This window comes from Rhea pennata, chromosome 2 (assembly GCF_028389875.1).
Source record: "Rhea pennata isolate bPtePen1 chromosome 2, bPtePen1.pri, whole genome shotgun sequence".
Classification (NCBI taxonomy): domain Eukaryota; kingdom Metazoa; phylum Chordata; class Aves; order Rheiformes; family Rheidae; genus Rhea; species Rhea pennata.
In genome coordinates, this window is record NC_084664.1 from 51969185 (window position 1) to 51997103 (window position 27919).

At 42.0% G+C, this 27919-nt stretch overlaps 1 protein-coding gene across 2 annotated transcripts in view; it reads left to right on the forward strand.

The window, feature by feature from the left end:
- STAC (SH3 and cysteine rich domain) overlaps window positions 1–27919 on the forward strand; it is a 74514-nt gene that overhangs the window by 34211 nt on the left and 12384 nt on the right. For both annotated transcript variants that reach the window (XM_062567892.1, XM_062567893.1), the window contains exons 3-10: window positions 8970–9070; window positions 11366–11447; window positions 13190–13305; window positions 17646–17727; window positions 21442–21506; window positions 22554–22642; window positions 24473–24524; window positions 24651–24788. In XM_062567892.1, coding sequence (XP_062423876.1) covers window positions 8970–9070; window positions 11366–11447; window positions 13190–13305; window positions 17646–17727; window positions 21442–21506; window positions 22554–22642; window positions 24473–24524; window positions 24651–24788 — 725 coding nt within the window. The remainder of the gene's footprint in view (window positions 1–8969; window positions 9071–11365; window positions 11448–13189; window positions 13306–17645; window positions 17728–21441; window positions 21507–22553; window positions 22643–24472; window positions 24525–24650; window positions 24789–27919) is intronic.

The following is a 27919-nucleotide window of genomic DNA, read 5'->3' on the forward strand; positions in this document are numbered from 1 at the left end:
CCTGAGTCTTCTCCATTCAGACCAAACCATGCTGTCACTGGCACCCGCAACTTTTGATGAAGTCCTTCCCAGCTACATGTGTATCAAAGAGCAGAGCTGGCTTCAGAGCGGAAGCCTGCGTGTGACTGCGTGCTAAGTGTTTGGCGTAGATATGGGTGGTTATCCTCTGCCACTCCACTCCTCAGCTCAATCATCAGCTACTGTGCGAGAGGCACAAAACGAAGGGAGGGGAGTAGCGGTGACGGTAAGTTAGGGGCAGCTTTTCTTTTTCCAGTGCTGCAAGCACTGCCAGTCTGTCTGCGCTAACGAAGACCAGGTACCCAGCCGAGAAGCTGCTTTGATGGGGGAGCGTTTGTGCCAGTTGAGAAGAGCCAAAAAACTCAGCGAGTTCGAAACGGCAGAAGGCCAGAGAGCAATTGGCTGTTTACATATCAGGTTTTTTTAAACTAAACAACCTTTTATAGTTAGCTTGTTTTAGTCTTCTGGCACATTTAGAGCCTCTCATTTCAAGCCCATTGATAATGGAGCTCCACAAGCCACAAGCAATGTTAAAAGCCTTTAGCAGAGCAGAGAGGATATAAAATCTTTCACTGCAACAAGTGAGGGCAGGCTGTTCTTCTGTTCTGTAACTCTTTTACTGCATTTCAGCAAGGCCAGAGCCCTGCTCTTTGTTTTGCAGCTTAATCTTTGTTTGGATATTGGTTTTCTGCTTTCCAACTCCTCTATAATGATGCAAGGCCCTTAAAAGATCACAGGTTCTGCGTAGATAAGTTGCCCTAAAAAGTTCAGCTGTTTTTTCAAAGTGTCACAACACACAGAAAGGAACAAGCTGTACAGCTCTGAATGGTTCTTCATTTCAACACGTATAAGAACACAGGTGCAAGTAACTTGTGGTTGCAAATGTAAAGACCTGATTTGAAATATGACTTTCCTCATCTTAGTCTCAAGAAGAGTTACTAAACACATCATATATGCTAGTATTATTCAGACCAAGACTAGCCACTGATAACTGCTTGTCCTTTTGTGGGACACCAAGCCAGAATTAATTTTTCCATATCCTCTTGTCTATGCAGTTCTAGGACCCTCCTCAACACAGGAGAAAATCAGCCTCAGCCCCCACGGCCAAGTTCATGTCTATCTTCTTTAAGCTTCATATTTGCCATCTAGGCAAAACACACAGTACAAAGACTCACAAACACAGGTTCAGTAGTGCCAACAATTGTCTAGAGTAGTATCTGTTATTGACATATCAGCATCAGTTTGTTTAGAGCAAAGAACATTAGACATGGTTTATTGTGTTTGTTTTTTGGAGGACTGGATTTTTTTTTTCTTTCAATAATACATTTAGCTCATAATTTATTTATAACGGTCTTCCTGCATCTTAACTAACATTTAGATGATCAAAAACACAAGATGATATTTTAAGATATATGGAGGTGGATATTTCCTTTCAGGGACAGACATTTATAGCAAAGCTGCTGAATATTTAAAAAGTGCATTACAAAATCTTGTGGCTGATTTTTTGAGTAGGGGGCAGTGAGTTTCACCCTCTTCTGATCGCTAAGCGTTAAGAATGAGAATCACTTTGGGGCAAAAAGACAGGAAAAACCTATTTGTCTTTTTAAGTAAGTTTCACTGTTACTGAACCACAGAATAAAAAGGTTGGGAGCACTGTAAAGTCTTTGTAAAGGAGTTATAAAGCTGATCTGCAACAGGAATAAAGGCATTTTCTCTTGCTGATATATATATGATTTAAAATCATGATGTTAGAAAGGACCTTATTTTAACAGGGATATTTTTCTTCTCTGGAACAAACCTTGAAGAAAAACCTACCTATTAATGCCTCAGTTTCTGCTCAGCATTCTGTTTCTAAAGAAAACTATGTCACTAGGAAGTCAGTTCTAATTTTATGCACTGTTTTCTAGCCTGCCTACATACATGGCAACTTTTCTTGCTATTTCAACATTGGATTATTGTCACAAGAAGATGGGGTGGAATGGCCACTTGAACAGAACCACACCAGTGACATATAATCCAAAATTTATCAATTTGGCAGGAGAAGTGTAGCGGATGGATATCAAGTCCTATTCTATAAAATGCAAACATACAAATCAAAGCTTCTCACCACCACCCCCATTCAGGTTAGACTGACACAGGATGGACCCGGGGGAACGGGTCACTCACTCCGACCAACTGATGTGTTGGGTCCAGGACCAGTGCGGTGGGCCCGAACGTAGTGGTTCCTCCTTGGGTGTTAGCTTCTATACGTTGTTGACTATATCTGTGTCCCCTCACCCAAGGGGTTAGGACTTCAACCTCCCCACAACTCTGCACATTTTGAATTAGCTGCTTTAGCTATAAAAAAAATACCAACTAAAAGAATGAAAATTACTAAATCAATTTGAGGCTGCTGATCGCAGCATCGGCTAGGAAAACAAAGCGAGAGGGTGCCGGGTTTGGGGCAGATGAAGGGGTAGGTTCATGAGAGGGAGAGACGCTGAAGGTGGAGGAAGGGAGAGAAAAGGAGATCCCAGTTTACCCTGCAGACAAGGCCCCAGGAGATAGGTTGGGGAAAAGGCTGTGCAAGAAGGAGCCTGCAGGAGGGCAGAATTAACACCACAAAGCTAGACAAGAGCAGCAAATTGGGGGCTGCAAGAGTGGTGAAACGAGAGCTTGAGGCAATTTCAGTAGCACCATATGGTGGTATTTGGTGCTGCTACAGGTGTAGTAATACCAGCTGAGCATTTCAAAGGAAGCTTTTATAGTGAGAACAAGATTAAGGATAAAATCACTTCATATTACTAACCTCATGATTTGGGGAAATCTGGTTCATGTTTTCTTTAATTTTTTAAAGGGATGGATGTCTTGCATAGAAAATACCATTTTCTGATTTGGCTCCAGCTCCCGCACTCTGAGCACAACCGAGGGAGAAGGAGGGAGAGCATTTATCCGGTAGCAGCCAGCCGCAGACAGGAAGTAGCCATTGAGGAATTTTTAAAAATAGTCTTCATGTGTTCAGCATCAGAGCTTTTAAGTAAAAAGAATTAATTAAAAAATGTGAGGACTATGGGGGAGAGATTGGGCAAAGGCTAAAAGCTGGATATAGAGAAGCCAGTCCCATTTGAGGGACTTCTTGTTCTCCTTCTAAGGTGACATCCTAAATCACTCACAGCTACAGTAGTAGCCCAGCTTTCTTAAAAGTCTCCATTTCCCATAAATTCTGGCACAGAGACAGCTTTCTGGTGACAATTCCAAATGTGCTTGAGGAGAAAGGAGCAAGGCATTCATTATTTTTATCAACCTCCCACAGCAGAAGTTGAAGTTCTATGGAAAATATGTAATTTTAAATGTATTTATTTATCAAAGCTTTAAATCAAAACAATTTCTAACTGGCATGTTACTCTCGACTGGAACTACAAAAAATAGAGGTTGGGTCACAGCTGGATTAGCTGAGGTGGCAGTTGATCTGCGTCGCTCCCTTCCTCTTACTCCCTCTCTCTTACTGCTACAGATGCAAATTTCCCATGTATCCAGATTTTTTTTACCCCTTTTTCTTTTCTTCAACATGAGTGCCCAATATAGTTATCTTCATGCAGTCAGCGTAATGTCATGTTGTTACCAATATTTGCATTTTCTTTTCAAATTTCTCCAGGCTGTAAAAGTCCTTCTCCTTCACTGGCTATCAATCTTACTTTGATCTTGAAACAACAAGCATAAAGAACCAGCCTACCATGTCATGGCCATAATCATGCTGGCCAAGAAGATGATAAAGGTTCTTTTTGCAAGCATGCGACAAACCTAATTCTCATTTACATTCTTTGGGATAAATGTAATTTTCCTGAAATATAAAATAGCTTCCAAGTTACTTTTATGAGAGAGACAGATATTAAGACCTGGAATCAAATTTTGCCCTTTTCTGTCTCCTTTGTCTCTTTCTTCCTGCTAAGCTTCCCATTCGCCTATATTCAGATGTCTTGTTCCCATCTGGGTTCCTCCTAAAAAGATCTAGATATACAAAAGTGGTGCAGTGCGTGCTCCTGTCGAATCTACGGTCAGATCATCAGAACAGTTTAAGAATCAATTTTCTGTGAAATTTCTGAAAGATCAAGCCCTAGTTTAGATATTCAGGTGGGAGCTGACCCAGTCATAGAGTATTTCTGGCAAGGTATTATTAAACATGACCTGTTTTTCAAAACATTGTGACCTTCCAGTGCCAGATGTCTGAACGCGTTAGCTGGTACCTGAAGAAAATGACAGCAGCAGAACCTCATTTGCAAGTTTATTTAAGAGCTGCTTGGGTATCCTGATGTGAAATTCCCTCATTTGTTGACAGTGAAACTCTCACATTAAATAGGATTGTTTGTTTTGCAGTTTTACTTTTTTTTTTTATTTACAAAAGAATAGCAGACTTTACCCATAGTGAGAAAATCGTTAGGTACGTTAACAGATACGATGCAGAGCACACATGTGCACATGCATGTATGTGTGTGTTTTTATACGTACATGAATTTCATGACTAAATTGACAGGTACGTTAATGGACATTACAAGTCAGCAAAATGTGTGTAGTGTTTTTCATTCTAAAACTCCAGTATTGGCAGCTCGTAATTTTTACAGCCTAGACACCAGCTTTGGGGCCAAATTGTCACTGGCAGTGACACCCGTGACAGTTTTGCCCATTACTCCCTCACCTGGGAGCTGCGCCATGCAAGCTCTGTCAAACGAGCTCGTGTCGCGAGGCCTAAAGAGACCATGACAGCGGGCCCGTAGGAAAGCCCGTGAGGCTATTAATCACCCTGCATTAGGAAAGGGACTAACCCGATGCTTGGGAGGTGATGCATGAGGACGCACGCTGAATGGTGAAGCTAAAAAAGCGGCAGTGAATAGAGCTGCCCGTTCATTGAACGCTGTCCGCCCTGGTCGCTGAATGAAGAAGCGTGCCTAGCGTAAAAACAGCAGCGGTCACATCACCCGCTTGCAATCCAAATGGGACCTTCATTCTGGCACGCGCAACCCTTAACAATTTGATTCAGTAACCTTTATAAGGGTCTTTCGGGAAGAGGGAGGAGAGGGGGAAATGCTTACTTTCTCAAGGTGATAATAAAAATGCTGCCAAAGCTGTTAATCGTCTCCTCCTTTGAAAGAAAACCAGAGCAAAAAGTAGTTAGTGTGCTCAAAGTTTAGTTTTGTTGCTAAACCTTTTGTTCCTCTATTTCTGATGCACCGTAAATTGAAGTGACTGGCATGCTTCTGGTAGGTAAAGACATTTCAGTGAGTGCTTTATGCTGGTTGCTTCCAGCTGTGCTTTAAGGTTGACTTAGAGGCATATCTGCTAATGGGAATAAATGGTAGCCTGCAATCAGACTGTCAGCTATTTAGGAGGCAGGAAGCAAAGAGAGAGCGATGACCAGGCCTGCAGGCAATCAGAGGAGCGCGTTCACCAGGAGTCCGCGCGGGCAGCGTTTCATCATTCCAGACTTCCCTGGTCCTGCAGCACCGCCGCCGCCTCCGGATACTGCAGCAGCCGTCGCCACTCTCGCCCTGTTTTTTCCCCTGATCCATCCTTCGCTCTGCAGAAAGATTAACCCGGAGGGAATAAGCACAGAGCAGAGAGACTTTCAACTTCAAACACGTCCTGGTGCCCTATAGGAGATAAGGGAAACTATCCAAATTCCCCTCAGCTAGTCTGCCCCATGTGTCATTATTATTATTAGCATCAGCATTATTATTAGTATTTATACTTTTGGTTATCAATAACATTTATTTACTGTTATTTAATGTATACTCACAATGAATTCCCAGCTTTCCCATGCTCTCTAGGGAAATTTATTTGCAAATGATATTTCTATATGCTATGTTCCTAATATTCCTATATTCTGTGCAACTGCTTTAGACATAATGAAATATTTCTGTCATATTAGCATAGCTTTGCGCCCCCCCCCCCCCCCCCCCGTCGCCGCAGTCATGGAGCTTTATGGTTTATATGAAAGATCTGTGTGTAAGAAAGGTCCATGTTCTGTTTTTTTTTTCTCCTCATTTCATGCTACAGAGATGCCTTTCAAAATCAGCCCCATTCAGGCAACTGCAACGCCAACAAGCTTGCTTACATGTGAGGGCAAAAACCAGCACAATAGATCAAGCCTTGGTCATGGCATTACATGCCTGGAACGAATGTGGCTCTGGTCTTTCTCATAGTGTGAGCTGTGGCTGCGTCTCATCTTTGAATTTCAGGGACATTTTGGGCAGACATTACCAATGTGTAGTTGTCTAAACTCTGGCACACAGTTTTGAAGTGCTTAGCTGTGATTTCCTGAGCAGGTTTGATTTAAGATGATGGAGATCAGAAATTGGAAAAGAAAGAGTTATCCTGGGGGAAAAAGAACGTACATTCTGCAGAAATGCCTTTTTCAGAGCTTGGGGGGTATGGTAGTTAAGTGTCAATACAGAATAAACTCTTCTTTAAGCCTTTTGGTTATTCCACAAAGGGAAGCAGGGAGACGCATGCAAATTATATCTAGGCTGCCTGGTCACACGGTAAACTAAGTAGTTAGAAACGGCAATGAATTAGAGATTGAAGCTTTGGGTAGTTAAAGGCAATTTCATTTTGATTTGTAAAGACGTCTTGTAGACTCATGTGCGTGACTGAATTACTTTTCCTGTCTTTAAAGCTGCTACTTATGTGCTCATAAGTAACTAATGGTATTCAGCAATAGAAATATAAATGAAATATAAAATGTTGCTCTTCTGTAAATTATTTTCTTAAGTTGATTGTAGCTCACTTTTGTATGATCACAGATGTCTATTCTGAAAGAGCTGGGTTTTGTTTACTGAAAGTAGCTACTTTGCATTCATTTTGCACCTCATTTGGATGTGCAGTTACATCAACCAGTGAGTATCTTTTGTGATCATATCTTTATAACATGTAAATATCAATATCTGGCATGTAATGCCAAATTAAAATGGCTGGAATAGATAGCAAAGAGGACTGGGGAACTGACTGATAAAGCAAGTAGGATTTATGCCAGCATAGACTAGTGGAATTGAGACGAGGATCAGACCCAGTATAAACAGTGACATTAAATATGCGTTGTGTAGGCACAATGTTATGCCATTTTCCTTTCTCATTCCACACTATAAAATAATGTGAACAACATCCTGTTTTCTCATTGCTTTCAGTATTGGTCACTGACCACCAAGAAGGATGATTCAGTGTTTCATCCTCAGTAATATAAGCACACACCACAGAAGTCAATATTGGTTTGAGTGTAAGTTATTGGAAAGGACCAATATATAACTGGAAAAATCCTCATGCTCACAACACACTAAGCCAACTGCAACTGCACAGCAAAGAAAAAGAAAAACAGGGATGTATTTTTCTAGCATATCCTCTGTTTACTAGGAGAAACGATGCCAGGGATGGGGGCAGATGCCTGCGGGTACCCAGGTGGCGATGTGCAAGCCTCTGTGCACCAGCTCGGCCACACGGGCAGCGCTCGGGGCAGACTGGTGACCCATCGGGCGATGCGCCCCACAACTCAGGGGAGATGGGAAAGGAGCGCTCCAGAAGAGAAGGGCTCTTCAGTGCCGGAGACGTAATGTGTCTGGATTAGCTGCCTCTTCAGCTTCTCCAGTCAGCCGTCAAATAGCAGAGCGTGGCCTCTTTGCCAGGCATTGACGGCTTGTGCTGAATGAAACTTTCCCCTGACTAATGTCCGGTCCAGCCCCATTCACTCCCATCGGTTGCAGCAGAAGACACTGTTATCTCACCTTACGGGGGGCAGAAGTGAAATGCCTGTACCCCAGCCCACGGGGCCACCTCAGGATGCTGCTCGCTTTGAAAGCTGCTGCTTCAGGGTCCTCTTCCCCCCCAAAACAGCACTGTCAGTGCTCATATTTTGTCACCAACTTGATGCCCCCTTCCCTGAAGTGCTTCTTTCAAAAGTAGCAGCTCATCAAATTAAATCAGCAGTGTGTACATGGCCGTGACTACTCAAATAACCAACAGCTACATGAACGCTTTCAGACGTAGGACTCTTCTGACTAATATTCCTATCGTGTCTGACTAATGAGGGCCAGTTTAAAATGTCAAGAGATTTTTTTTCCTACCTAGTTCCTTACTCATTCTCATAGTAGATGATAATGAACTAGCATGTTGTTTACTCATTCCACTTTTACAGTCTTGTGGGGGAGGCGGGGAAGTTGCTGCAGCCTAAATGCTACTGTGTAGTTCAGGAAGTCTTATGGGGTGCATGAATAAGAGTGACTGCTCCTGCCTGGAAGCAGAGACACGCGCTTGGTCATTTAAGAGGAGATCTATGCTGAAGATAACGCAGAGCTACTGCCGTCTGAGTGGGAGAGGTCTTCTTCAGGCCCAGGGCATCCTCGCCGCCCTGCTCCGGGAGATACCAGATACTCACCAGGCACACGGAGCCCTTCCTGCCGCCCCCACACCGGGGTGGAGGACCTGCCATGGGAAAGCGCAGGAGCCTCCAAGAGGAGCCAGGCCTGGCCGGCCAGCCCACTCACATGCCACTGGTGCCACCAAAACCAGTGGTGCACGGATGGGCTGCCTGCCCAGGGCAGCCCCAGTGCTGGAGGCTCCTCCTGCAGACCCTGTGCCGCTCTCAACTCAGACCCCCTCGAAATGCATAGCCGGCTTTGACCCGGTGAGCTGATGCTCATGAGGCAGAGGCAGCACTGGTAGGAGTGTGACCCAACAGAGACTAATCCAGCATATATCCAAAGGTAGCATTGGCCTAGGATAGGGCCTGGGGGGGAAGTGCCTAAAATAGAGAGGCTGAAAAGAAAATGTGTGCGTGTATGTATGTATATAAAACAAAGCAGGCAAGATAAAAGCCATTGTCAATATTTACCCTGCTGCAACTGACCTCCCCCATCGGGTCTTTCAGGTCATTCATTAAATGCATGGAAACTATTGATTTTACCTAATTAAATCCGTGCATTTCACAGGGACAACCGCGAAGCATGGGCTGCGCTGCAAGGCTTGCAAGATGAGCATCCACCACAAGTGCGCCGACAGTATTGGACAGCAGCGCTGCATGGGCAAGCTGGTAAGTGAGCAGCTCAGGGCAGACCGGGCGGCCTGGCACACCAGCCCGCCCCCGAGCCACTCGCTTTCTCTGCATCACCTTCTGGCCCGTATTTAGCTGGTGCATTAACAAAACTGAACCCAGACCATGTCACTTTGGTGGGAAAAGTAATGCCAGGTGGTGGTTTATTATAAATTTGGGCAATTACTAGTACTTAGGAACCTGAACAGCATGCTACAACATAAATCGGTTCTGCTTTATGGATGTGACTACAAGGTCACGTAATTTAAATTTAACTAAATATCAGAATTAATTTCTGTGCTTTAAACTATGCTTGCTGTAGTCTCTGTAGTGCAAATATCTACAGATGATGCTATAAATTAGTGACCCTATTTCAGTGGAGTTTAACAAATGAAAAATCCTTCAAATTATATATTACTGTTTTTTCCACTGTTAAAAAAAAATGCAGTTCAGTTTAATGAGAAAACAAAGCATGTTTCATGGAGACACAGAGCAGGGTTTAAAGCATTTTTTCAGCAGGAGGGGTTAGGAGGAGACTTGCCCCCCTAAAACAACTCCTTAGCACCTGCGTCACCTTCTGAGCATCAAATTGTTGTGTTGGCAAAGGCAGAACACTACATCTGAGATTAGTCTAACCCAGCTTGCTGGCTCTTTTTATAGAAATATGATTCTTTAGTTTCCTTTGGAGAAAAATTTGGGAAAATGGCGGTATAGAATATGAAAACTGGTTGCAAATATTCACTTTTCAGATGTTCTCCATTTTGTTACAAGTACATGCCAAATGAAGGTACCTAAGACAAATCTGAGTTAAAAAGAAATAGCCAATAGCAATGATGACAAAAGCAGACATTCACTTCAAAAGAACTAAAAAATCCATCTCTCTGGAAAGATCTTTTTTTCCAAGTGTATTTGGGAAATCCTATTGTTGGTTATACACCTGAGGCAAACTTTATGCATTTAAACCTTCATCATAGACCTAGTGTGAGGCATTCTGGAATGGGAAATCAGTCTATAAAGAGCTGAATGAGCTCACTGCAGGTCTGGGACAAGCCAAATACAAAATCAGATGAATTGTTTCACACGATGCTTGATTCCAGTCCCAGCTCTTGTGGTCACTAATTTACAAAAGCAGAAAAGATGAGGAAAAATTTACAGCAGGAAGAAGCCCAGCAATGTCAGGGGAGTTTTATGGGCTCATGTTGTGTCCGAATTTGTTTGGGACAACCATGGCTAGGGAATCTAGGATTTATTCCTCCAAAAACTGAATTTATCCAACCTCTCATTTCTTCTCAATCCATACTGCTGCTCACTCATAATAGAATTAGTTCCATATGATTTTATAATACATTCTGGATGAAGGGTACTACTAATAAGCATATCCTCGTGAGGCTTTTCCAGTGGCTAATGGTTCTCACAGCCTGTGCAGTGGATGATTATTAGAAAATGGAGGGGACGTTCATGAAACCCTAATAGCTTAAAGGGCATTGCTGAAGATTTATGTGTTAGCACCATCATGTTGAATGCTCACCTTTGACTGAGGCATTTGCCAGTTGAGGTAATAAATCAAGAAGTAACAGAAAATATTTAATCTTTTAAGAACAGTTTTTAGAGTGGCATAAGACATCTAGATTCACCATACTGTGTTATTCCTTAATGTCATTGCTTAAGTTGCTCCAGTGCATTTCTCTGTAAATTGGCATTTAGGGGACATGATGATGATCTGGGGAGTCTTTTGAACTTGCAAGACCAAAAACCAGTGGAAGCTGCGGTCAGTAAGCAGCAGACTTTAGAAAAATCTATAGAAAGCCTCTATGTTTCTGGGGTTTCACACACGGATCCATGGGAGCATGGGGATTTGCAGTTAGGGTGGGGAAAGGATAGGTGCATGGTCTGCAAATGCAAACCAGTGCACCTTCACTCTTCATATATTCTTACGTTATCGTATTACATTACGTGGAGCTTTCTAGAAACTCCAGTGATTCAGCCCTTCTGCTGCAGCTAACTAGCTATGCAATTGTGCCAGGCAAAAGTAACAGAGGGCTTGAAAATGACCCCCCTGCTTCTCCTCCCAGATAAGTATAGAAAATTAGTTTTTTTCCAGCAGAAAAAAACAGATGAATCCCTGCTCTCCACACTCCACAGTGATTCAACAACAGCAGGTAGCTTACCAGCCTCACCAGGCTTTACCGCGAGAAATAGCTTCTGTTCTGCCACGGGCCAAAAAGCCAAGGTTATTTCTGTGGCTAAATGATGGCAGCGCCGCACTTCACGTGTTTCCGCTTTCTCTCCCTCCAGCCGAAGGGATTTCGACGGTACTACAGCTCGCCACTACTCATTCACGAACAGTTTGGCTGCATCAAAGAAGTGATGCCTATTGGTAGGTTTTGGTTGCTTTTCCCTTCAGTCTCCCTTTGGCGGTGCCATGCAACAGCAGCGGCAGACTCCCCGCCGTGGCATTTGCCCGCAGCAGCCTTCCAGCTCCTTTCGGTGACTGGATGTCCTTCTGCCAGCCCAGAAAAGGACCGCTTCAAAGATACAAAGCTGGAAGAGGAGCGGGTGTGTTTATCGTGCGTCTCATTCAAAGCACCGTGCAAATAACCTGTTAGCAATGCCTGTGTTTATAATAATAATGACCTGAGCTCAAGGTAGGAGTAAAAAATGGAGTAAACTGGCATACTGAGCTAAAGGTTTGAGCCGGGAAGAACCAGATGAGAGATAGTGATATTAAAACAGCAGGTGACTATTCAAGCCATTGGTCTGAGGTCCCTTGTAGGACTTTGTTAGCTTCCTATCCTTTTCCACCCACACTTCTCACTTTCCTTTTTTTTTTTTTTTTTTTCCGTGTTGAGCATTTCTACACACTGTTCAAGTATCTAAAAGAGCAGATTTTTTTTTTCACTGCTTTACCAAATTCCTGTAAAGAAAAATTTTGTAATGGAAATGTTGAGTTCTTTTTGGAAAAAATCCTTCCCTCAAGGCAATCTGACCAGTGCACAGCCTGGCAGTGCAAAAATGAAAGCCGAAACTAAACAGTCAGTTTAAAATGACATGTCTGTGAACACTGAGTCAGCTTAGTCAACTTTTTTTTTCTGAAATTGAAAAAAAAAAGTCAATTATGTGGGATTCATCTAAGATTCTGTTTCTGAAAAACATCTGTCCTTTTCATCAAAAAATCAAAACTTTTTGAGCAGACTCTGGCTGAAAATGAAGTGTGTTTTGCTGTGCTCAGGATTCAAAATGTATTTTCTCAGTACTTTGGCCAAAATTCCCTGCTTTCTGTACAATGTTACAAACTCACTGTATTCTAAGGGGCTACTATCTTGTACCCCAGAGAAAGCTGCGGTCTAATAACACAGTATATTTAAGAGGGTTTAAACCAGATGTATTCATGCCAATCAAAGATGCCCATTTAGCTGCAATGGGGGATGATGTCAGGGCCAGCTAAGTAGAGTGGGAGGCAGAAATGAATATATCAGTGGGGATGGAGGCATTTCTGGCTACACTCAGATTGAGTTAAGGAGTCTGAAGTGCATTCCCCCAAACAGGTGTTTTCTCGCATCTGCCTCCAGATCCCACATATCCCAATGGCAGTGATGTTGGTGCCTCTCTAGGAAGATCCAGAACACCCTGTTTACCCAGAATTAGCTGAGTAACAGCACTGAGAAGGTAGATGGCATAAAGGTGATGGCCCACCCACACCGCAGCGAAGCCCAGGCACAATGCAGATATTTACCTCCAAGCATCCAGTGCTCAGAGTGATCCAAGAGGTGAATGGTAGGAACAGGCATTAAACACAAATTAAAGTTGGTGTAGGCTCCATAAATAGTGATTAAGGAAGGAGGACTGCAGATGAGGAGAGATGAGGCAAGGATGGAGACCTGAAGAGCCTGCGTGAAGGAAGGGTGACTTTTATGGGAGCAGAGAGACAGCAAAAAAGTCACTAGCAAAAGCTATTTCCTTTAAGTTTATTAAGTACTTTTTCTCAGGATAACCTCTCAACTTGTATTTCTCAACATACATCCCAAAGAGTTGCTAAAGATATGTTTCTCCAAGTGCAGTAGGAACATAACAGGGAATGTTTTTGATGTGTTGATGTGTGTTTTGCTCCTTTTGTTGCAGCCTGTGGCAATAAGGTTGACCCTGTCTACGAAACTCTCCGCTTTGGGACTTCCTTAGCTCAGAAAACCAAGAAGAGCAGCTCTGGAAGTGGATCTGATTCTCCTAACAGGAACTCTGTAAGTATCTCATGTCCTCCTGCCTTTTTTTTTTTTTTTTTTTTTTTTTTCGTGGAGGAGTGGCACATATCCATTCACAGGAGTTCATATCAAAGTTCACAAAATTTGTATTTTAAGCTCTCAAACAAAAAGAAATATCTCATTCCCAGCTCACAAAATGGGACCAGCAAACACTTTATTCTTGTAAGCTCAGGTTTTAAGTATCTCTCGAGAAAAAGAAAAATTCAGAGTAAGTAGTAGAATAATCTTCTTTTATTAGATTTGAAAATTGTATGTTATTTTTGATGTTAAATATCTGTGTAAAAGTGGAACATAGATATTTAGCTGTAAAATATGTAATTCTAAAGCAACACTTACACCTTTTGTTCTGAACAAAAGCCTTGCAGCCAGAATGGACACATCCTGCTGTTAACAGTGGACATTTAACCCTACACACTAGCGTTAAGGATGGGTTGGAGTCCTCAGAGCCTAAATCTGCAAGTACAGTCATCTCCACTATTCAAGCCCAGCCAAAATGAAGTTGTTGCTACTGCAACAGGGCGATGAACTCATACCTGCATTCTTGCCCAGCATAGGCTAGTGAGGGACACATTGGAGATGTGGGCTTCTCACCTCAAAACTCCAACGCGAGGGTTTGTGTGCTCAGTTTGATGTATCCTCACCTTTGCCTCAGTCCCTGTCATTCACTGTCTTTTGTCATGAAATTCACCCTCTTCAAGACATGGCAGGATATGAAAGAGGAGCATAAGGGAAGAGAGACTCTCTCTTAAACTTGCCCTTGCCAAATCCATACCTAGTTCAACAACTGGAGCTATTCAAAACCCACCTGGACGCAATCCTGTGCAATGTGCTGTAGGTGACCCTGCTTGAGTCGGGGGGGAAGGAGGGGGAATAGATGATCTCCAGAGGTCCCTTCCAACCTCAACTATTCTGTGATTCTGTGAACAGTGCTGCTTGACTATTTGTGTAAGGAGATCAGTATTTCAATGCTATTGGGACCCATGCTGTCAGCAGCTCATTCACGAGGTTGAGGGAACATCTCATACCCTCCCACTCACATGAACAGGCATCTAAGCCTATGTTTGAGCCTCTTTTTCCAAGACATCATTCAAACAAATAAAATCAGAACTGAATCCACTGGAAACAAAGGCTGATTGTCATTTCTGAAAATCAGACCAAGGTTATCTGACAGTCTCTCCGAGTGGTAGTTCCTGCTCCACTACTCCTCTCAGAATTAAATTCATTCCAGACACAGAGATGCGATGGCGCTTCGTTTCCAGGCCTCAGAGCAAATATGTTTAAGCTTGGGCTAAAATCTATCTATGTTAAGTACAAAGGTTCACTGGCACTTAAAATGTATATTCTTTGACATTGCTGAAGTATAGCCTCAGATGGTACAGGTGGTCTCTAAACAGATGTTAATTTGTCTCAGATGGAAAGAAGACATACAAATTCAAACAAGGACCAAGCAAAATCTGCAAGGGAGTTATTACAGGACATGTCCTTCATCTAGTCTTATTTTTTGCCTTAAAAAGAGCGGGGTAATTTTTGTTCTTTTTTTTTAAAATTCAAAGTGACTCTCGCACCTGTCACATAGTGATTACAGTTTGTTCTTTCAATTATTTAATTTACTTTGAAACAGAAGTTCTACAAATGTAATTATTGCTTTCTGAATCAATAAAGCATTATGTTGAATTATGAATGACTATTCAGGCGTAGAAATCGTGAGCGCTGTGTCAGCTTGCCCTAGAGAGCTGATCACAACTAGGTGGGGTGTGGGTGTAGAATAAGGAATGCTGTTTCATTATGGGAATTTCTCCAGGGTACGCAGACTGAGAGAGAATGTGACACTTGTCAGTGTATGGAAAAGAGAAAACATTAGAGGACTGAATGAACAGATATGAGAAACTATAATTTCTGCCAGTGCAAGCTTGTGCGTTGAGACAAGGATAAAAACCAGGCACAACCCTGATCCAAATAATGGGGCCACGGAGCTTGATAACCATGATGTGTGACACAGGAGCAGGATCTGACTGGTGGCCAGAGCAGGGAGCTGACACAGAGCAGCACTGTGTCTCTTCGGCGGGGGCCTGCCCCAGCCCAGGGAGACAGAGGGTGCTTCTGGGATCTGCCATCAGGACCAAACCAGGGACACCAGTAACATGGTGACATCTGGGATCCTACCACACCTCTCAGGCAGCACCCAAGCTATTAAAGAGTTAGCTCTGGGTGGGAGCAGTGTAGCTACTTCTGTTGCATGTGATGCCAAGCTAATTAAAAGCAAAGGCAATTAGCTCAGGAGCCATGCTCTGCACCTACAGCCACGCAGCTTCCAGTATTATAGCTCGGGTCTGTGCACCATATAGAGATACCATCTTACTCTGAACCAGCCAAGGTATTTTTAACACGACTGAGCAGGGTGGATGCACCCACTGTGATTTTCAGCCTGGATACTGCATCTCCCATACAAGAAAACGGCCATATGTTCCAGATTTACTAGCTACTGCTTCCCTTGAACTGTGCTTCTGCAACCTACATTTATGCAGAGAGTCACTTGAGGTGATGTAAATGTGATATCAGTTCTTGTTAGTGTTTGATGGATCAGCTCACAGTTTTGTAAGTCTGTCATTTCTGTTAGACTATTTGTCATACATCTCCTGACAGAAAAGTTATTAAAGGTAACTGAGGTTACTTCAGGTGGTTTTGGATCAGGCTGTGCTGAAGAGATGGTCATTGCACTTCCATACACAATAATACACAGCAAAGTACTTAGCTAATCAGCAGTTATGAAGCTAGTTTATGGAGCTGAGGATCATGCCATAGTAAATAGCTGAAAAATAGCTGTGACCTACTGTTTCAACCAAGTCAATCTTTTCTTTCCTCACCACCTATCAGCTCGGAATCCCAAGGTCTGCTTTACCCTCTCTCCTTGCTAGTATTTCTATTGCAATGCCTTCTCATACAGGAATAACCCATTTATGCAAGATGCAAGACAAGCATCACCTGGTCCAGAAGGCATAGTCTAACAATATATAACAGAACAATAAAATAGAAGGCTGTGATAATAGCAAGGGAAATTAAATAATCACAATATTTCTGTGGCATAAATCTACTTACTGCCAACTGTCCATATTTAATTTAAGATATTTAATTTTCAAAGTGCTTTCCAAAAAAAAAAAAACACTTTGTTGTCAAAGTTAGAAAAAGGAAAAAAAATGTATAGAGAACTGTGAAACAATCCAGATTTTGTTCTCCTTGAACAACAATGGTGAATATTCCTGATCTAGTTTTTCTTCCCACAATGCAGGCAAAAAGCTGCAAAGCAGTGAGTAGAGCTGTGTGCACAGTGTAATTCTAGAGTGTCATGGAATAATTAAGTTAAATACTTCAATATGTCTTAAAATCTTGTTAAAAACAAATAAATAAAGCTTAGCCGTATACAAGGACTTACAGTTTTTTGGACTGTGAAAATCATCTGACTCTTGGATTTGAAAATTTCTTTTTAAGATTCTAAAAGATGCTTCAACCAAAAAAGTCATGGGTGAACAGTTCAGAAATTGAAGCTCATTAAGGTCAGGTTTGGACAGACTTGTTTGCAGTAGCTCCTGGTTCCTGTCGGGCTATACAAGGAGAAGCCAACTACTCGACAGAGGAATCCGGTGTTGTATGCAGAGTGTACTTCTGAGGAGTGGGATTATGTCATCCCATGTTTTCCTAGACCTCTAAAACAATGGGTCCCTAATCATGGCTGGCATTAATATGGTACAAATAAGAAATAATAGTAATCATAACAAAATTACTTGAGTTTCGTTTGTCTTTGCTATACCAGACAGATGACTATTTAAAAAGAAATTGAGAGCAGACATTTCAAGACTGACTTCACCAGCTCCTTCACACTCTAGCTCCTTTTTTCACAGCATATTAAAGGAATTAAATTCACACTTAAGTTGGAGTTATTTTACTGAGTTATTTTATTCAGGGTTAATAAATTAATAGTCAATGGTTTCAACTAACGGTCAATGAATTCATTAGACAACTATCTAGATACCTGCAGCATCTGTACATTCCCCCAGCTCCTTCCTCCTCCTATTTTGTACAGATGACCACATTGTTTAGCGTAGTCCTCTTTCTCCTTAACTTTCACTTCACTTTACTCTGCAGAAATCTTTTGCACTCTGGACTGGGAACTTGGTCTGGAGGTCTTTCTGGGCTCTCACTGCTCTCTGCTCTTCTCTGAAAGCACCTAATTGCTGCATTCCCCTGAAGGCTCTTGTGTAGTTTTATTTCTTTTCATCACTTTCTGACTTATCCTATGTTGTTTTCTCTTTCTGTATCCACAGACTTCCGACCTGGCAGAAGTTCCTGAAGAAGCTGATAGCTCTGGAGGCACTCTTGACATCAACAGGAAACGGAGCAACAGTGGTGAGTGCCCCCAGGCCAGCCTAGCACCTTCAAGTGTATTGGCCTCGTGCTAGGCATGAGCACAATCTATTTCAGACTTTTTTTCTGGCATGACCATGTTTTAGCAGTATTTTTGTCAAGAAGGCAGGAGGAGTTTGGGGCAAGCAGTTGGTGTAAGAATCTGGTGAGCACTCTTTGCCATTCAGAGGAGATCCAAGCCACTGATTTTCTTAATTTGTTGTGTCCTGACACTGGACAAAGGTTCAGGTCTGTTCTCTAGCTCTTCTGCTTCACAAGCATGACTTCAGACTAACCACTTAACATACCTCAGTTCCATATTGATGAAGTGGAACAAAAATAATATTTCCTTTCTCTTGCCATATGTCTGACTTGTCTACTTGTGTCTATATGCCATAATTTCTTTAGGACAGGGACTGATTCATATAATAACCATTTGGCTGCAAAATATCCAGCACAATGAATCTTGATCATAATTGCAACCTCTCAGTACAGCTATAATATGTGCCACAGTAATATTAATAGCCCAATTTGTTTGTCTGCTTTGCACTAATGTTTTTATGGCATTGGTATGATGGGATTTCAAGACCAGAGCTAAGTGATGAAATCTGACCACTGAGGGATGGTATTGATGACCCTGGTCTCAAATTCAGTCATTGTGAGAGAAGCAATAAGCACAAAAAAAAAGTCTGGAGCACTCACCAAAGCTTCAGGTCCAAATCACTTCGGTGTCTTCTCGATCAGCACGTGGAGGCTGATTTGCTGGATCTCAGCTGAGATGTACATTGCCGTTGTCCGTTCCTCTTTTATGCCACCTCCTTCTTATGCCCTCCCATTCCTCCTGGCCCTATACTTCTTCTCATCATGTTGAATCATTTTCTCCTTTCCATCTTGTGAACATCCCATCTTTGTTATCTGCCTTCTCCAGACAATGTATTTAGCTTTTCCGTTTTGAAAGTGTGAGTTGACCTGACTGGTTAAAAGATGGAGACTTCACATTGTACAATCCTGCCCACCTGAGATTAATGTGGCCATATTTGAGTGTTCAGATAACTTTTTCTCATTGTTGTTCAGTAATTTCATTTCTGAACCCCAAATAAACTTTTTTTCTATGAGAGCTGCATTCACTGAATGCACTGAACGGTATTCAAGGAACTTACTCAAAGAGATTAGTTTAAAAACTCAGCATGTGTCAAACCTCCAAATAACTTCCGTGGCATATTAACAATTCCTTTGATCAGCATTGGCTTTTTTACAATCCATCCTTCAGAGGCTCAGGCTATAAATTATGCATCAGACACTCCAAAAATTTCCCCTTGGTAGATTTTTAATAAACTGCCCATACTGTTTGCACAAGCCATGGAAATGGTAAAACCTTTTTTCAGCTGTCAAAATTTCCACATTCTTTTTTTCCTGCTGCTGCTAGGGCAAACAAATATGAAAATAGATGGATTTCTGTTATGTGGAGACATGAACTACATAGCTCTCTGACTTTCAGATTCATGCATTTCCTAGTAATATCCAGAGACTATGAGCTAAACAGAGATTAAAAATTTAACAAGTTCAAAATGTTACAGGGTGATTCACCACTCCTTTTTCTTTGGTTTTCCACCACTTCTTGGGCAGGCAGTGCCACACTAATACTTGCTGAATAAAGTCCATTCTAGGGGTTTTTTATTTTTCTCCATAATAAATCTGACTCCTTCAAATAAGATTTTAGGAAAATGCAGACTTGAGTCTCTTTGTTTAAAGGGAAACATCAAAAAAGACATAGCATACAGAAGGGTGGAAGGACTCAAAACCTGTGGCAGCGTAATCGTATCTATAGATAGATGACAGCAATTTCGAGGGAAACTGCTCTCATTCACACACTCGCACGCATACTGTAGCGAAGCTGCTTAGTTTACAACTCTAAGATGTCTTGCCTAATTTCCAAACCCTCAGCCTTCTCTAAACCAGTTATACTTCTTCATTGCTGTGAATTGCTATTAGTAACAGAAGTCCTGCAGGCCAGACTGTACTCTAAATGACATGTATGAGCCCATTTTCAACAGTGATATGAGCATTTACCTCCTTGAGTCAAATGTGGAATACCCTCTTCGCAAAGCCCAGTTTAATGAGCTTTTCTCTGTTATTGGAGTCTATGTGCATGTGTGAGCTCATGGATGTATGTTTATGGGGGCAGGTTTAGCTCAGTTGGTTAGAGCATGGTGCTGCTAAAGCTGAGGTTGTGGGTTCAATCCCCCTATGGGCTGTGCTGAGGGTTGGACTAGATGATCTCCAGAGGTCCCTTCCAACCTTACCATTCCATGATACTTTGTACTGCACCTTTCTCTTCCATGCGCATGCTCTGGCTGCCTAAAATGGCAGATCTTCCCTCTTTCACAACAGGAGCAATACATTTTTCAACATCTAAGTACAGATCTCTCTACTATTAAAGAAAGAGCCTTACTATCTAACTATAAAAACTTCAAAGACTATTTGCCTGGCTGTCATTTACAATATAAAGCAGCCACAGTAATATGTTCATAAAAGGACAGGTGAACAAGTGAAAATGAAAGAGCAGAGGTGGAGGGAAATTCAGGAGTTTGGTGGTTCCCTGACCCTTTTATTTCCCCTTGAATATATGAAACTGTATCACAGAAAAACAAAAGGAAAATACACTCAATCAACTGGCTTCTTGTTAGTGCTTTGGAGATTTCCAAATTGTTACTAGAGGCCACATAATCCAGCTTCTGTACATAAAGGCTGCAGAGGTAAATAGTAAGAGAAGACACTGACAGCTCTAGCTGCTTGAACACTCCAGCTATTAAAATCATACTGAGACTTCATCCAGAAGCAGAAAACATCAATCAATTCTTAGAAAGTGAAGGAGGAATTCAGTCAGTGTAGTAAAGCCACCGTGGGTTTCTGGAGAGAAGCTGAGGACAAGCATTAGTCAGCTCATGAAGCAATTAGGAGAGTGTAACTAGTTAGACAGCAGATACTGTTGGATGCTGCTCCACTGTGGCTGCTGTCTTATTCCCTGAGTAGTTAGTGGAGTTTCTGATTTAGTAAATTAGTATCAAATTTTCACATGTACAAGCTTGTATTTCATCCCCACCTAAAAGCACTAACTGTTGCAAAGAAGTCCTCAGTGAGCCACACTTCAGGTACATCTTATAAAAGCAGAAGTGAAGGTAGGGTGTTCAGTGCAGTAGCTGGAACAAATCTGAGATGATCCAAAGCAGAGGTGACTGGAGAGGGCAAAGTAGACCATCAAAAATTTAGAGACAGAGAGTCAAAGAGGGGGAAGAAGGGGTTTTTGGAGAAAAACTTCCATCTGTGTTGCTCATTTACATTTACCAAGTTTTGCAGTTGCTTTTAAATAGAAATCCTGCAGATCCTAAACATGATAATGCAACATTTAGTATGGAAAAAGACTGCTAGACTTTCAATAGTAATGTGATTGGGGCACCAAGGTTCTATTCCCAGTGCTGTGCAACCTTGGTTATTTATTTCATCTATGGATTTTATTCTTCAGGATAGGGATTGTGTAGTACCATCTGCCAAGTTCAGTGGCATACTTGCTTTTGTTTGGGGTATAATAGGATTCAGAAGAGAGCACAAGAAGGGATGGAAAGAAAGTAAGGAGGAAAGGGAAGAGGTTAACAAAATGCAGGTGATCCTGCTGAGGTGAAACTAATCCTAAAATGTCATGCGTCTGCTTTATTTCAGTGTTTACATACTCTGAAAACGGCACAGAACACTTTGGAGAAGAACCAAAGAGAATACATTCCCCGGTATGGGCAAAATCTTAGTAAGAATGCAATGGGAATGGGGAGTCATATAAAAGTTTTTTTTTTTTTTTACATACAGTAAAGGTCCTTGAGCTGTGAAATTTTTGTAGGACTCCTGGAAAACTCCTCTGGGGAAGGATCAATACCTGGCTACTATGCTCTTATACTCTTTCTAGACCATTGGCCATGGCTGAAAACAGTACGCAGGTTTTGATGGCTCTCTGAGCCATTGATCTGGACCCGTTATGGTCACTTTTATGTTTTTTCATCTGTTTATTACAAATTGAAACCGTGAGAACAAAAGATCCAGCAGGGAGGCCACATCATTACAACAGAGCTGCAGTAACAGAAATACTATGGATTTGACATAATTTAGAAAATTTTCTATGGTTTCTTGGAGATACTTTTCAACTCCAGATTTCCAGTGGTCCCAGTGTGAGTGAATATTAGGGAGAAGGGGAGGAGAGAGAGTAACCAGTCTTCTCTGTAGAAGGCACAGTGCAAACAGCCTTGAGTTTAAGAAAGTGCATTTTTCCCTCTCTCTTCTTTGGAACAGATACAGCTGTATAGCTGTATTTATCCGTAATGATGACTGTGTAATAAACATATTATATAATTAATTTTACATTGTGTGAGTAATATGAGGCTTGTACCATGCAGACATTAACAGAGAGCAAAAGGCAGATTCATTTTTAAGATCTCTCCCAAAAGACCAAGCATGCGCAGATTTCTTTATGTCTTTGGAAGATCGAAGTTTGATCTTGGGGTTCAAAAATCTTATTTCAAAATGAAGACCTTTACTACCTTAGTAGTAAAGATACATGGTGTATCTGGGCCACAGTCTTCCAAGGTGTGCATGCAATTCATTTCAAGATCCAACTCATTTCTTGGAAAATTGGGCCCTAGTCCCTATGTCTGTAGCAAAATGAACCAAATTCCTGGGTCTCCCATATTTCAGTAAGCTCCAGATATGGTACCCTGTGTTAGATCTCATTCCTAACACCATTCAGGACGAATATTTACATTTTCTCTTTATCTTTTTTCTTAAAGGGACCATTTTATAAAAACACATTACAAATGAACACCTATGTTGCCTTGTACAAATTTGTACCACAAGAAAATGAAGACTTGGAAATGAGGTAAAAAGCCAACATTTTTATTAGTTGATTTGACCCATGCAAACCAAGAATCATAGAGCTATATATGAGGGTTTTAGGGTGAGTGGTTTTTTTTCTTTCTGACATTTTTTCTAGACATTTTTTATAAATCATAAGTCATAGTTACAAAGAACCTCTCATAGACACATAGCCATAAAGCAGGTGAGCAAATTTTTGTCAAGGGCACAATATGTAAAATGTTTCAAAAACTCATCACAGGGTGGAAAAGTCAGGTTCAGATCCCACAGTATCAGAGAAAAGAGCAAGTGCCTGTTTCTCCACCCTTCAGCAGCAGTGATAACTGCCAGGCAACTGAAGCAAAGAGGTCCTCACTGCCGCCACATCCAGTTGCATCCTGGGCAGGTTCATATCTGCTGTGTGTGCTCTTCCAGGGCCCACCAGGTCAGACTCTGCAGTCCATCACATACTGTAGATGTGTTGTGCAGCCACCACAACTGTAAATTAAGTCCCACATTGTACGCAAGGAAAACTCGATAAATAGGATTCCACCATTAATTTTAATAAAACCAAAGAGATGCCTCTTATCCACAAAAATATGTTGAATCAAGTAGACAGAACTTTCTTAGATGAATCCATTTGGAAATGGACTGTCACATACTTTCTACAGTACAAATTTATTACAATTACATAGTAGTCTTGACAAAGTGCCACCAATGAGGGGAAGGAGGTCACACAACTGCTCAACTGTCTGCACAAAATCAGCTCAGCATGTTTAGCTATTAGCATTCCCAGGCAAATTATTCTCCTACCTCTACTTTGGAGCTAGTCAGCTGGATGCTGATACTTAGCAATTACAACCCTGCACCACACATTATAAAGGTAAATATGTCCCGTTCAAGTCAAAAAGACATTCCTGAGCAAAATTATATCCCTGCTGACTAATTGCTTTTTTCAGTTAAATAAAATTATTTTCCTGCTGCCTTCCTTCTGCAATCACAGCTTGAAAACATGGATGATAAAGTGATGTGTCCCAACAATACAAAATGTCTTCAAGTAACAGAATTATGCCTGTAACAAATAGGGTCTGGATTTTAAACAGTTTCTCCTTAAACAGGAAGCAAAAATTCCAGTTCACAGGATCTGTTGTCGTACAGTAAGGATCTAGCCCTAAGTGAAAATGAAAGATTGAGCATACAATATAAGGTCAGAAACCTGGTTTCACTGACAGAGGTTCAGTGAAGTCGGAATAAAATGTGAAATATTAGTGAGTAGCGGTGAATGTGTGACTGGCTGAAAGGGAAGCCTGCTGGGCCACACTGTGGGCACATCTACACAGACAGTGCGTGCTCTGAGCTAGCCGCATGTTGGTACAGTGCCTTGCAACCTTCTCCAAAGAGGAGACAATGACAAAAACACACATGGACAAATTCACAAGTATTATTTATCAGTTCAGCATCACAGATTTTATTTCTAGTTTGAATTTTAATTAGAACTAGTAAAACAATGCACCAAGATAAAGAAAAAATTCAAGACTTGGGAAATACCAAGACGCCTAAGAGTCAATACCCGATTAAACCCAAAAGGACAAAGCTTGCAACCAAACATCTTAACTTCAGCAGCTTTTATATCTACGTAACTGAAAGCTGAGAGCAACACTTGGCTGTTTTCAGTCGATATACAGAAAGTCCCTTTCTACATTACTGTATATGATTTGAATTCTTGTTGCCTCATTGAGTCTATCTATGCACAGATAAAACGACTAAGGGAGGATTGGAATGTAAATGTGGATGGTGATGTAGCATAACAAGACTTAAGAGTCATCTTAATCCATTTTTCTTCAATTAATTACAGGCCAGGGGATATGATCACTCTTCTGGAAGACTCCAACGAAGACTGGTGGAAGGTATGTGATCTTTATTTTCTATCTGTCTTATTTTCAAAGGAAAAGGAATGTTATTTTTCAGTACTGAACTGGTATTTAAGCTACTAGTGTTAACATCATTCTTTTGCCCATGTGTTTTCTCCACAGGGCAGAATTGAAGACAGAACTGGATTTTTTCCTGCTAACTTTGTCCAAAGAGTGCAACATGATGAAAAGATCTACAGGTGTATCAGGACGTTCATTGGATGCAAGGAACAGGGACAGATAACTCTGAAAGAGAATCAAGTAAGTGAACTTGCCTCCACTATGCCAGATCCCCACAGGACTTGAGCATCCAGGGCTCTGACTGAAGTGGCCAGAAAGCAAGCTGTGCAAGATGAGCACAGCTCATCTTCACCGTAATTTTATTTCTTCTTCAAGATTTATTAATTGCATAGTGATAATGTCTAGTAACCCGTCAGGAGCAGTGGTAGCCTTGTGCAAACACGTAATCCCCCCCTTACATAGCCCAAATTTTTAGTCTCATAGACATTCATAAAGAAGCTTAACTTTACGTATTATGCATTCTATTATTGACTCCAGAGGGACAGCTTGACGGACATAGAGTTTTAAAGATAGACTTCATATGACAAAAATAGTCTGCTTTGCTTCCCTCTAATTAGAGTTAATCTAATAAAAGACAGTAGCTGTCTCCTCAGATCTTGCCTTACCTAAATGTCTAAACACCACTATAAGCTTTGCAGATCACACTCAAGAGGATGCTCCAGCAATTGTGCATAACCTGTAACAAAGGAAAAGTGAAGGCAGAATTAGGGAAACAGCCCATAGAAAAGCAATTATGGAGAATTCAAGTTGCAGTTTGAGGGAAATGAGGTGTGCCTGCCTCCTCAGCCTTCCCCTCCTCTTGGCTACCTGCCATCAGGCCTCAGCAAGCTCTCTTCCTTCATCCTCTTTTTTCCTAGTCCCACTTCCAGACTGGCAGCAGCAGCTGGTAAGAGCCAGGTCCCATTAGGTGCCCCTTGCACTCTGTCCTTGCTCCTGATCTTTAGGGAGTAGTAAAATCTAGAGATTTCAAAATCATTCAAAGAGGGATTTATCAAATGCATCAGCCTCAGCTCACTTGCCGTGCAGCCAAAGCTCATTGCTTTGACTTCAGCAAAAGCAGAGTTAAGACAGCACTAAGCAGCTCTATAAATGTTACATTTAACCCACATTTACCAGATGTATCTGTAATCATTAACACCTTGTGATGCCACTTACATGCTTTCTCCACAGGCTATAATTTATTTTAAACTAAAATGCCACTGTGAATTATAGTACAGCATATGCAATGTAGCCTTGCAAGGTACATTCACCCTGGTGGACTTTCAGCAACTCCTTCTATTTACTGTTATTCAGATGGCTTCACAAGGTGAAAGCCATGGCCACCATTTTTGGGGAGTGTTTTTGATCTGATTTTAAATGTATCTTTTAACTTTGATGTGTCAAGTCTGATGATGCTGTTAAAGGATCTCTATGGGCCTTGCACTGGGATAAAGTGAAAGCAGAATATGGCTCAAAATCTGCATTAAAAAATAGTCAGGCTTTTGCATAAGCTCATATACACCAGATGATGGCTGACTAAGGTCTGAGCATAGTCTGGGTTCTCTAACATCTAAATGAAATAGAAAGCCATCTTTTTCCTGCTGAATCTTATGAAGCCTAATTTTCACCCATAACACATTCCTTTTCCTTTTGCATCAACAAGATGTGTTTGCCTTCCAGTGCTTGGAAGGTCATTGATTTTAGTAAGGTAGCGCAGAAAGCAGCATTCGCGTTGAATTCAGCACCATAGGTTTTTTAAAAGAGAACTTACGTAGCGCTTCACTATGGTGGTGGACATCATTAACTCTTCCTTTTGCTGCTGCCTTGCGCCATAGAAAAAAATATGTGTGCTGACAATCCTTGGGAATGCCCAGCTCTTTAAGGAAGCCCTAACAGTAGAGCAACCAGAATATATTTTAACCGTGCTCATATACATTGTGCAGCCCTGAAGTTCGTAGAACGAGATAAGGCACTTAAAATTTTGCTCACTGATGCAAATCAAAACACGTTCTTCACCACAGCCATTAACCAGCACTTTCATTGCTTATATATGGGCATACAGAGGGAAAAACATTATCAAAGCAGAACAAGAGGGTTTTGCACCCTTTGTGCTCTGTTATAAGCCATGCACAGAGCTTGGGGAAACTGGAGTGTGGGACCTGGATGAGCCAACACGAGGGAATGGTCACGGTCCGAGTCCCATCTTAACAGGGGCATGTCAGATCCCATCAGGTAATGCGGTTACTGCTACAAACAGGCTAATTTTCCTGTATCGTTCCTCGCAAGACCACAGTCTGCAAGCAGGCAGGTCTGGCAGCCCTGTCAAAACACGAGGACACCCTATGGCCCTCCTTTCATAGCAGGCTCCCAGTGGAGCTGGCAGTCGGGAGCGTTTCGCCATCTCTGTTCGGGGCAGGAGGTAAACGAAGGCCCAAAGCCATTCTTCGGTTAGCCCTTCCTCCCTTTTATGTGATCATATTCCTTTTGATCTCAGACCCACGCAAACGCCGAGGCTGCGCGGGAATATTGCCGGGTTCTCACACCACTTGGGAGACACTGCAGAAAAAGGAAAGGAGGTTAGTGTTTAGCATAAACCAGAGTGCTGAGATCAAACCCCTGAGTGCAGAGAGGAGAAAGGAAAGGAGTGGAGCCAACAGGTCCCGCTCCACCATCACACCAACTTTGCAAAATAGGGACAATCTAGGCACTTTTGGACTGCTTTGAGTAATTTCTAGGCAGGACAGTCACAAAGAGGCCGTGGCCACTCATCTGCTGGCCCTTGTGCCCCCAGGCAGGGCTCGAGCTCCGCTCTGTGATAGCCCACGGCGGGAGCTGGCAGCCGGCACTGGCCGCTGTGCAGCAGCAGGGGGCAGGACCACAAGGACACCCAGCCCAGCCTGCTGGCCGCGTGCCCACCACGGCACCCCCTGCCTGAACAGCACAAAAAGGTGACTGGTGTTCCGTTTGGGGTTTTTAGCCAAATACCTTAGCCTTCGCCATGGAACAACAGTTCTTGTTGTGAGAGATATTTTAACTGCTGCCAGGAGTTTTTGATTTTAAAAAATTATTTTACATTTCCAGAATTAAATTTCTTTTCTTCTTTCTGTTGGGTTATTTTCCATCCTTAATTTCTCCACTGTTTTCTCTGAGAAACAGGGTGGGTAGAAAAAGAAAAAGCAATCATTTGAATAGGGCTCCTCAGAAAATTTGGTAACTTTTCCTCGTTTTCATTCCATTTGGGGATTTCTGTGGGATGTAAGAAGCCATTTCGGCTGTGTCTGGGCACAGAGCGCAGAGTAATGTGAGTGCAATGTATGTACTATGTGCAAGGC